General features: G+C 52.1%; 1 protein-coding gene across 3 annotated transcripts in view; it reads right to left on the reverse strand.

The window, feature by feature from the left end:
* Positions 1–211: 211 nt before the first annotated feature.
* Positions 212–12,606, reverse strand: part of LOC134573618 (FH2 domain-containing protein 1-like) — a 97,221-nt gene continuing 84,826 nt past the window's right edge. For all 3 annotated transcript variants that reach the window (XM_063433406.1, XM_063433419.1, XM_063433413.1), the window contains exons 10-12: positions 7,428–7,545; positions 7,145–7,309; positions 212–1,613 (exon numbers count right to left, since the gene is read on the reverse strand). In XM_063433406.1, the coding sequence (XP_063289476.1) occupies positions 876–1,613; positions 7,145–7,309; positions 7,428–7,545 (1,021 nt within the window). In that variant the 3' untranslated portion in view covers positions 212–875. The remainder of the gene's footprint in view (positions 1,614–7,144; positions 7,310–7,427; positions 7,546–12,606) is intronic.

Here is a 12,606-nt window from a genome sequence, read left to right on the forward strand (position 1 = left end):
CATGTGTCCATTGAGACAGTGTAGTGCTCTTGAGCCAATGTAGGGCCTGCGCCATGTGCCCGCTGAGCCACCGATTCATGCCCAGTGGTGGGGAGTGCCCTATCTCAATGCATTGTGCTTACACTGCAATAGTGCATATAGTATAGTTATAGTATAAAAATACAAATGTATGAAAGAACCAGCAGCTCAGAAAAACATTCCCTTTATTAAATCCATTTATGGTTACAAGATACCTAATAAATGAGACCAGACAGAATCCTTCTGCTGCTTTCTGGGTAGAAATTAACCTATGAAATCCGAATAGTGTGCGGCATGACCTGCACAGTTTTATATAATTTACCAGAATAAATAAAATAGGGATCTGACCCACCTGCAACAAGAACAATGTAAACCTATGCATTTTGTAAAATAATAATGAAAAGAAAAACTATGTATGATTCCCAGTCAGTAAAAATTGGAAGGAGTAGCAGACGTCCTTCATTGGGCACATCCAGTATGACACGTGCCAATATGCAGCCTATCACTGCCCTCTGCTAAACGCCACTAATAATAAAATACATTCCCTTCTGGGCATCCCCTTACTATCATTATTATATATGGTCCATTTGGCTTGCTTCTTCCCTTCTCCTTTGCATCATGGGGCTCCTCAAATGTTTAAAACCAAATGAATCCCAGGTATCCCACCAGTAAGAGGCAGCTGTTGTTTCACAGTGAATTATGATGTACAAAGACTACATTAGATCCCTCAAGCAGTGCATGGAGTCTTGAAATCAGAGTAGTTCCAATATTGTAATTAAGGACCCCTAGTGTATGGACTTAAACTCCAACAGTCCTTGGTTTCCCTTCAGTCTTCACATATGCATACTGTGTTGAGTCTATTTTGAGGAACGCCTTGTACTTTCAAATCGTTTTAAGAAGTTGCTGAGTGCAGAGGCTTCGCCACCTCCTCTTGGGGAGTCCTCTCCAGCAGAAATCATGGAGGGCTCTGGACTTCTTAAACTCCCTCTCCTTTGAAATAGTCCCCCCAAACGGAGTGAGGTGGGTGAATCCAACGTTGGTGAAGAAGGGGATTTTTGAGAAGCATCCAAAACACAAGACTTTAAAGTTTGGTTGAGTGGCAAATTGTTGAGAGTACAGTGTGATGATGTAGGCAAGTGTACTTCATTTTGGGGCAGTACATCCATACATTTTTCAGTGACTGAGTCAGTCGAAACTGGTTCTGTAAATTCCTCTGCCCTGTAAGGAATGCAGTTAAGTGTGTGTCTCCTGTTTATTTTGCCTGGGGTGTCCTGTCCATTCCCTTCACTACTGCCATTTCGTGGTCTCCTCAACCCATGGGGCTTCTTGGCATCTAGAAGGAGATCATCCTCTTCCATGATGGGCTCTCTGGGCATGATGATGGAGCATGGAGGGGAATTGAGGTGGTCAGTAGAATGAGTGCGAGGAAGAGGTCGTGGAGTCTTTCCTGACCGACCTCTTCGGGGAAGTCTAAGTAGTAAGAATTCTAGTTCCACATCCTGTAGGTCTTTATCATGCATGGAACAGCTAGCAATGGAACGGCGCTTCTCCAAGCGTTCCTTGCGAAGTTCTGCCTTCTCGCGATCCTTATTCTCCTACACAGGGAGTGAGAAATAAGAGAAATCAACCAAAGAATGGGGTAGACTCATCTGCACTCACAAACCGAAAGTAAGAAAGGCAAGTGAACACATGCAACAAAAACTAGAAGAAAATAAATTGCACACAAAGAACAAATAAACTATAGTAGACTGATTATTTGATAAAAAAAATAAAAGAAGCGTGGGTTGCGTCAAAATATTTTGTGCTACTTAAAATAGTGATTTATACATACAATATGAGAGAGAACATGTAATAAAAATAAAGGTAGATATAGATATATACTAAAAATAAGTCCAAAACAATAGTTCTTAGATGAATAGTACCCTTTTAGGTAACAGGTAAGTTCAAGTGATCATATTCTAGATGAAGCAGGAGAGTACTTTGAAAGGGACAGCTCCCGAGAGGGCAGGCAAGGGACAGCTCCCGAGAGGGCAGGCAAGGGACAGCTCCCGAGAGGGCAGGCAAGGGACAGCTCCCGAGAGGGCAGGCAAGGGACAGCTCCCGAGAGGGCAGGCAAGGGACAGCTCCCGAGAGGGCAGGCAAGGGACAGCTCCCGAGAGGGCAGGCAAGGGACAGCTCCCGAGAGGGCAGGCAAGGGACAGCTCCCGAGAGGGCAGGCAAGGGACAGCTCCCGAGAGGGCAGGCAAGGGACAGCTCCCGAGAGGGCAGGCAAGGGACAGCTCCCGAGAGGGCAGGCAAGGGACAGCTCCCGAGAGGGCAGGCAAGGGACAGCTCCCGAGAGGGCAGGCAAGGGACAGCTCCCGAGAGGGCAGGCAAGGGACAGCTCCCGAGAGGGCAGGCAAGGGACAGCTCCCGAGAGGGCAGGCAAGGGACAGCTCCCGAGAGGGCAGGCAAGGGACAGCTCCCGAGAGGGCAGGCAAGGGACAGCTCCCGAGAGGGCAGGCAAGGGACAGCTCCCGAGAGGGCAGGCAAGGGACAGCTCCCGAGAGGGCAGGCAAGGGACAGCTCCCGAGAGGGCAGGCAAGGGACAGCTCCCGAGAGGGCAGGCAAGGGACAGCTCCCGAGAGGGCAGGCAAGGGACAGCTCCCGAGAGGGCAGGCAAGGGACAGCTCCCGAGAGGGCAGGCAAGGGACAGCTCCCGAGAGGGCAGGCAAGGGACAGCTCCCGAGAGGGCAGGCAAGGGACAGCTCCCGAGAGGGCAGGCAAGGGACAGCTCCCGAGAGGGCAGGCAAGGGACAGCTCCCGAGAGGGCAGGCAAGGGACAGCTCCCGAGAGGGCAGGCAAGGGACAGCTCCCGAGAGGGCAGGCAAGGGACAGCTCCCGAGAGGGCAGGCAAGGGACAGCTCCCGAGAGGGCAGGCAAGGGACAGCTCCCGAGAGGGCAGGCAAGGGACAGCTCCCGAGAGGGCAGGCAAGGGACAGCTCCCGAGAGGGCAGGCAAGGGACAGCTCCCGAGAGGGCAGGCAAGGGACAGCTCCCGAGAGGGCAGGCAAGGGACAGCTCCCGAGAGGGCAGGCAAGGGACAGCTCCCGAGAGGGCAGGCAAGGGACAGCTCCCGAGAGGGCAGGCAAGGGACAGCTCCCGAGAGGGCAGGCAAGGGACAGCTCCCGAGAGGGCAGGCAAGGGACAGCTCCCGAGAGGGCAGGCAAGGGACAGCTCCCGAGAGGGCAGGCAAGGGACAGCTCCCGAGAGGGCAGGCAAGGGACAGCTCCCGAGAGGGCAGGCAAGGGACAGCTCCCGAGAGGGCAGGCAAGGGACAGCTCCCGAGAGGGCAGGCAAGGGACAGCTCCCGAGAGGGCAGGCTACATGCAAGCAATAGCCCAGAGAGCAAGCATGGCACAACCGCAATAGCAGGCAACAGTGGTGTATCCTGGTTTTGTGCTGCCCTAGGCAGGACAAAACTCAGGCGCCCCACTTAACCCCCCCCAACCTTTCCCCCCCGCCCGCCTTCTAAATACACACACACACACACACACTGACAGACACACACACACACTGACAGACACACACACACACTGACAGACACACACACACTGACAGACACACACACACACTGACAGACACACACACACTGACACAGACAGACAGACACACAGACAGACAGACACACAGACAGACAGACACACAGACAGACAGACACACACTGACAGACACACACTGACAGACACACAGACAGACAGACACACACTGACAGACACACACATACAGACACACACACATACAGACACACACACAGACAGACACACACACACAGACACACAGACAGACAGACACACAGACACACAGACAGACACACACACTGACAGACACACACTGACAGACACACACTGACAGACACACACTGACAGACACACACTGACAGACACACACTGACAGACACACACTGACAGACACACACTGACAGACACACACTGACAGACACACACTGACAGACACACACTGACAGACACACACTGACAGACACACACTGACAGACACACACTGACAGACACACACTGACAGACACACACTGACAGACACACACTGACAGACACACACACACTGACAGACACACACACACTGACAGACACACACACACTGACAGACACACACACACTGACAGACACACACACACACTGACAGACACACACACACACTGACAGACACACACACACACTGACAGACACACACACACACTGACAGACACACACACACACTGACAGACACACACACACACTGACAGACACACACACACACTGACAGACACACACACACACACTGACACACACACTGACAGACACACACTGACAGACACACACTGACAGACACACACAGACACACACTGACAGACACACACACACACACACACACTGACAGACACACACACACACACACACACTGACAGACACACACACACACACTGACAGACACACACACACACACACACTGACAGACACACACACACACACTGACAGACACACACACACACACTGACAGACACACACACACACACTGACAGACACACACACACACACTGACAGACACACACACACACACTGACAGACACACACACACACACTGACAGACACACACACACACTGACAGACACACTGACAGACACACTGACAGACACTGACACACACTGACAGACACACTGACAGACACACACACACACTGACAGACACACACACACACTGACAGACACACACACACACACTGACAGACACACACACACACACACACACACACTGACAGACACACACACACACACTGACAGACACACACACACACACACACACACACTGACAGACACACACACACACACACACACACACTGACAGACACACTGACAGACACACTGACAGACACACTGACAGACACACTGACAGACACACTGACAGACACACACACACACTGACAGACACTGACAGACACACACACACACTGACAGACACACACACACTGACAGACACACACACACTGACAGACACACACACACACTGACAGACACACGCACACACACACTGACAGACACACGCACACACACTGACACACACACACACACACACACTGACAGACACACACACACACACTGACAGACACACACACACACACACTAACAGACACACACACACTGACACACACACACTGACACACACACACTGACAGACACACACTGACAGACACACACTGACAGACACACACTGACAGACACACACTGACAGACACACACACTGACAGACACACACACTGACAGACACACACACTGACAGACACACACACTGACAGACACACACACTGACAGACACACACACTGACAGACACACACACTGACAGACACACACACTGACAGACACACACACTGACAGACACACACACTGACAGACACACACTGACAGACACACACTGAAACAGACACACACTGAAACAGACACACACTGACAGACACACACTGAAACAGACACACCAACACTTTTTTATTTTTTATTTAACACCCCCCCCCCCCGCCAGCCTCCTTACCTTTAGAAATGCTGGGGGGGGTTTCTCATTCTCCCAGGGGGTCCAGTGGCTGTTGGGCGGGCGGCTGGCGAGGGAGCACTTCCTCTGAGCGCTCTGCTCAGCTCCCTCGCGCGCCGCAGAGTGAGGCTGGGAGCCGGAATATGACATCATATTCCAGCTCCCAGCCTCACTCTGCGGAGCGTGAGGGAACTGAGCAGAGCGCTCAGAGGAAGTGCTTCCCTCGCCAGCCGCCCAGCAGCCCGCACGCCCGGCGGGCTTGTCAGTTAGCCACAAGGCTAACAAGGCATTTGCCCTGGGCATTTGGGGGCGGCTTTTTTTGCCGCCCCATGGAAAGTGCCGCCCAAGGCAAATGCCTTGTTTGCCTCGCGGCTAAAACATCCCTGGCAGGCAAGGGACAGGCCCAAGAGCACAGGCTGCAAACCACAAAACAGGTCAGTCAGAGTAATAAAGAAAAGGCCAGTGATTTCATGCACTGATTGAAAGTGTAGCGGGCCTGCTGACAACTTGCCCAGTTGTCCTTGTTCAGCCATGTCTTGTCTCTGGAAGGGAATCAGCTATAGTACAGAGAGACCCATTTTCCCACCCAGTAACCGGAGGACATGCAGTCCTGGGGATAAAAAAAAACTTTATTGGCCACACTCTACTTTATAATCTCCCAATGCAAGGGGCGGATCACATATAGCGACAATGTCCCCTCCCAGGGGTAACATAACGGAACCCCAATCCTTTTGTCCCATGTTCCCACCACCCAGGGATCTCCTGACGTAAACGGAACTCCAGTCCCTTTGTCCCCTGTTCCCGCCACCCATCCTCAGGGATTCCCACCTCCAGTGACCAGGAGGCCTTCATCCAATGAGCCTCTATACCTGGGAGTCCCAGCGCGGACTCCCGGCCACAGAAAGCCCGCCAAACCACCATTGTCCCCAAAAGAGTGTCCCCACCAATCTCAAGGACCCCAGAATGGTAACTGCCTTTGCTCATGGGGTTCCTGGGTTGAAAAGTGCCTCCTTTCAGGACACGAATGCTCCCCCTGGACACCGTTCGTCCATACAAATGGCGGGCACCCAGGGAAGCACTCATTAATTACTTCCCTTGCGGTTTCACACTTATGTTGCAAGTCGCCAACGTTCTAATTGGTGTGAACACTCCAAGGGGCACTGAGGAGGTTCCCGTTCGGGGACTGAACGGGGTGGGAAGCAATCCACGCATGCTCCCCCTAGACGGCGTTCGTCTAACGAACGGGCCGCCACCCAGGGTCAGCACGTACCGAGGCTTCCATTGTGGTCTGTGGTTTATACACCTCATTACGAGGTGTGAACGTTCTAAGACAACATTCTAAATTAGGTTTCGTGATTGTCCCCGTTCGGGAGGCGAACGGAACCAGTTCGCATTGAGCTCTCCCGAACGGGGAGCAGGTAAAACACATGAATACAACACAATACAGGGGAAAACACGGGGAATATCTCATAGCAATTCACGAACAGGCAGAGGTCCCCCACAGTAAGAATGGCAGATGACAGCTCACACACAGAATATGGACGGGTGTACATATGATTACCCATTCGCACCTGAGCAGCAGACAGGAACTTGGCACAGAATGTGCTGAACACTAGGCACATCTCTTCCAGTCTGAAAACTGATTCATCTTCACAGAAGAACTCCATGAGAGCACGGCGGACTTCTCGCAGACTCTGCAATGACCCAAGGACCTGATGTAACTCCATCTCAGCCACCTGAATGAGAACCACAGACTGAGCCAGGCGACAACATCTCCAGACCTGCCCCCACCCCTCCCAATATATAGAAAATATTCTACAGTGCGTGTACAAGGACCCGACCCCAGGCACTTACCTGCAGGAAGGCTCCCATTTCAAGCTGCAGGTCTGGTTGGTCTAGAAGTGCTCCTCGAGTGCGGCTTAGTTTTTGTTTCAAGTTCTCCAGATCACTCTCTACTTCCTGTGATGTGATTCTTTATAGAAAGAGATAAACAGGAGAATGGGTGAACGTGTAGGTGGGGTTATTATAGATGGGAGTGACACGTACAGGTTATCTATACAAAGCATTCAGGAAATAGGGGAAAGGTTACGCTGCTTCTACTTAAAGGAGCACATACAAGTTTACCTGGCACTATAGGGTTATTAGGGCCCCCTCCCGCTGGGCTAAAGGGGTTAAAACCCTTTCAGCCACTTACCTTAATCCAGCTCCAGGCTCCCTCAGCGCTATTGAGCTCTCTTCCGCCTACCTTCAGCTCCGAATGCGCATGCGCGGCCAGAGCCGCGCGCATTCAAACCACCCATAGGAAAGCATTACTCAATGCTTTCCTATGGACATCCAGCAGTAGTTCAATGCAATTTTCACATTGAGCGCAGCGGAAGGATTAACTAAATTAACTAGAGGCTGGATTAACCCTGCAATGTAAACATAGCAGTTTCTCTGAAACAACTGCAGGGTTAAAACCTGGGAGACGTGGCACCCAGACCACTTCATGCTCCTTTAAAATGAAATCAACATGATCACTGGGAAATTGTCTAGTTTGACTGTGGTTGGCAGTTTAGTTAAAGGCATAGTCACGGATAAAGTTCATTAATATAAACAGATCTTATCCATCACCTGCATGTCTTACGTTGGACTTTGGAAAGTCACCCTGTGGCACAGAAACACAAGAACCGCAACTAGTGTCAAACTGGGAATTCTGGGATAGTTATGGAAACAGGATTTCTCTAGGGTCTCTGCCCAAGCTGAGACACGCAGATTTTTGCACTTTCTATTTGCACTAAGGGGATTTTTATTGATTTATTGATATAGAACCACGCACATTTTGATAAACACACGCAGATACACAGATATACACACATGCAGATATACAGACACAGATATACACACATGTGCCGAAGTGCCCTTCGCCACTTTGTCCTGGAGAGGCCTGCTTGCCTGCCTCCTCCCCTGCGACTGTGGCCCTGGACTGTATTGCCCTGTAAAACTTACATTTGGGTGTGGCGAAACCGACCTCGCCACGTGTCCTTGGAGGGGGCTGCTTGCCCGCCTCTTGCCTTTGGACTATGAACCAGACTTTATGTAAATGTGTTAACCCAGATAGCTATACCATGGAGCCTATTCATATAATGAAAGACTATGGGAAAGACTTTAGCTCCATGGCAATTGTACTGTGTGAATAGGATCTGCGCGCTATTCGGTAGTTTTGTGCGCTCAGATCCCAGCTATCTGGGGTTATGTGAAATGTCTGTGTGTTATGTGTAAAAGGGGACTTTATGTATTTTAAAGTGTTTTATGTCTTTTTGCAACCATGTGCTCAATGGAGTCTGTCTCTGTCCTGGGAGGTAATTGGATTACTTCTCCAGGAGAGAGGGCTCTGTAAAACCGGTCTGAGCCGGAAAGCCATGCTTCATTTAGTCACAAAGGACTTTCCCTTAACTTTTGAACCCCTGGTCTGATACGTGCCATTTTTTAATATGTTGTTCCCCTAAATGGATTGATTATAAAAATGTAAGTTTTATTCATATACTATGTAAAAATCATAAAGTTATAAAAATGTGTAAGTTTTAGCTTGGAGATAATTGAGTAGATATAGTAGGAAACTCAATTATCTCCCAAGCAGAGGGGAGGGAAACTGTGGGCTGTACTATTATGTTATTGGTTGTTTTATACCTCCCCCTGGGTGTGTTCTGTTTGTACCTGACTGTAATAAAAACCAGGCTGGGTGTGCCAGCACCTCAGTTCTTCTTGACCCTTCAAAACGTAGCCTCGTCTCGTTATTGCAGGGAATTGCTGTATCACACTGGGGATTGCTATGCTCTGCATATTCCCCTGAGCTTAATCACTTAGCTCTTTTAAGAGCTTGTTCCGGATACGCTCTCCTGGAGGAGAGGTCTTCCCCACACGGTCCTGGAGGACAGAAGCCGATCCAGGGTGGAAGGAAGACGGCGTGGCTCCAGTTAAGCTACGGCGGTTGTGGATTCTGCGGTGGTTGTGGTGTCCAGTGCGGTGCTTGTAGTCCTCAGGAAGCACTAGGAGCATCCGTCAACGGAGGGTACTCAGTCGGAGTACACGGAGCTCCGTTACATTGGTGGCAGCGGTGGGATGGCTTCCCTAGTGAGAGGAGCAGCTTCCTGGGAACACCAAGCAAACCTGGAGTATTGGTATAGTCACGTACGGTTTGACACTATACTGAAGAGGCGGTTGGCTCTCTACGGGCCCTACCTAACAGAGGAACTGGTACAGTACATAAGGAGAGAACTGGCGGATGATTTGCAGAAGGAAGGAGAATATCGGGCAATGATAGCGAAGTGTTCCGTCCCTGCGCCCCAGCAACAGCGTGAGTTACAGGGGGCCGAAGGTGCCGTCCTTCCCCCCCCCAGCGGCAGTGTGAACCCCAGGGAGCTGAAGGTGTCGTCCTTCCTCCCCAGCGGCAGTGTGTACCCCAGGGAGCAGAAGGTGCCGTCCTTCCTCCCCAGCGGCAGTGTGAACCCCAGGGAGCTGAAGGTGTCGTCCTTCCTCCCCAGCGGCAGTGTGTACCCCAGGGAGCAGAAGGTGCCGTCCTTCCTCCCCAGCGGCAGTGTGTACCCCAGGGGGCCGAAGGTGTCGTCCTTCCCCCCAGCGGCAGTGTGAACCCCAGGGAGCAGAAGGTGTCGTCCTTCCTCCCAAGCGTCAGTGTGTACCCCAGGGGGCCGAAGGTGTCGTCCTTCCCCCCCAGCGGCAGTGTGAATCCCAGGGAGCTGAAGGTGTCGTCCTTCCCCCCCCAGCGGCAGTGTGTATCCCAGGGAGCTGAAGGTGCCGTCCTTCCTCCCCAGCGGCAGTGTGTACCCCAGGGGGCCGAAGGTGTCGTCCTTCCCCCCCAGCGGCAGTGTGAACCCCAGGGAGCTGAAGGTGTCGTCCTTCCTCCCCAACGGCAGTCTGTGTTTCAGGGAGAGGAGCGCAGCACCCTCTCTCCCCAGCGGCAGCTTACCATTACAAGGGGAGACACCAATCTCCCAGACGGCGCAGATGGGACCGTGGTCTCTGTGCCTGACCTACCGGGATGCTGGACAGCCTATCCAGATCCCCAACTACCCTCACCGGGACAACAGGAGGAGGGGGTAAGTACCAATTCCCCTCCCCAGCTAACTCCTAGCGTGGCACCAGGGTTAACAGAGGCGATGTTAACCCCTACTGACTTCCATGTTCCCTTGGCTACTGAGCCGGACTATGGTCTCAGCACCCCAGCAGAAGAGCTGGCAGCTGGGCAGAGTGCAGTTGGCCTCTGCCCTCCCTCAAGTCCCCACAGCATGTTGCCCCATCACCCCAGCAAAATACCCAGGTGCAGTAACGGTTTCTTGTGGGTGGGTCATGGAGCTCCGTTACAACACAGATACACATACACACACTGACACACATGCAGATTTACAGATACATGTACTACATACACACACTGACTACATACAGACACCCACAGACCGACCGACCCACAAACCGACCGACCGACCCACAAACAAACCGACCGACCGACCCACAAACAAACCGACCGACCGACCCACAAACAAACCGACCGACCGACCGACCCACAAACAAACCGACCGACCGACCGACCCACAAACAGACCGACCGACCGACCGACCCACAAACCGACCGACCGACCCACAAACAAACCGACCGACCGACCCACAAACAAACCGACCGACCGACCGACCCACAAACAAACCGACCGACCGACCGACCGACCGACCCACAAACAAACCGACCGACCGACCCACAAACAAACCGACCGACCGACCCACAAACAAACCGACCGACCGACCCACAAACAAACCGACCGACCCACAAACAAACCGACCGACCGACCCACAAACAAACCGACCGACCGACCCACAAACAAACCGACCGACCGACCCACAAACAAACCGACCGACCGACCCACAAACAAACCGACCGACCGACCCACAAACAAACCGACCGACCGACCCACAAACAAACCGACCGACCGACCCACAAACAAACCGACCGACCGACCCACAAACAAACCGACCGACCGACCCACAAACAAACCGACCGACCGACCCACAAACAAACCGACCGACCGACCCACAAACAAACCGACCGACCGACCCACAAACAAACCGACCGACCGACCCACAAACAAACCGACCGACCGACCCACAAACAAACCGACCGACCCACAAACAAACCGACCGACCGACCCACAAACAAACCGACCGACCGACCCACAAACAAACCGACCGACCGACCCACAAACAAACCGACCGACCGACCCACAAACAAACCGACCGACCGACCCACAAACAAACCGACCGACCGACCCACAAACAAACCGACCGACCCACAAACAAACCGACCGACCCACAAACAAACCGACCGATTTCTCTAGGGTCTCTGCCCAAGCTGAGACACGCAGATTTTTGCACTTTCTATTTGCACTAAGGGGATTTTTATTGATTTATTGATATAGAACCACGCACATTTTGATAAACACACGCAGATACACAGATATACACACATGCAGATATACAGACACAGATATACACACATGTGCCGAAGTGCCCTTCGCCACTTTGTCCTGGAGAGGCCTGCTTGCCTGCCTCCTCCCCTGCGACTATGGCCCTGTAAAACTTACATTTGGGTGTGGCGAAACCGACCTCGCCACGTGTCCTTGGAGGGGGCTGCTTGCCCGCCTCTTGCCTTTGGACTATGAACCAGACTTTATGTAAATGTGTTAACCCAGATAGCTATACCATGGAGCCTATTCATATAATGAAAGACTATGGGAAAGACTTTAGCTCCATGGCAATTGTACTGTGTGAATAGGATCTGCGCGCTATTCGGTAGTTTTGTGCGCTCAGATCCCAGCTATCTGGGGTTATGTGAAATGTCTGTGTGTTATGTGTAAAAGGGGACTTTATGTATTTTAAAGTGTTTTATGTCTTTTTGCAACCATGTGCTCAATGGAGTCTGTCTCTGTCCTGGGAGGTAATTGGATTACTTCTCCAGGAGAGAGGGCTCTGTAAAACCGGTCTGAGCC

The sequence above is a fragment of the Pelobates fuscus genome, chromosome 1 (genome assembly GCF_036172605.1).
Source record: "Pelobates fuscus isolate aPelFus1 chromosome 1, aPelFus1.pri, whole genome shotgun sequence".
NCBI lineage: Eukaryota > Metazoa > Chordata > Amphibia > Anura > Pelobatidae > Pelobates > Pelobates fuscus.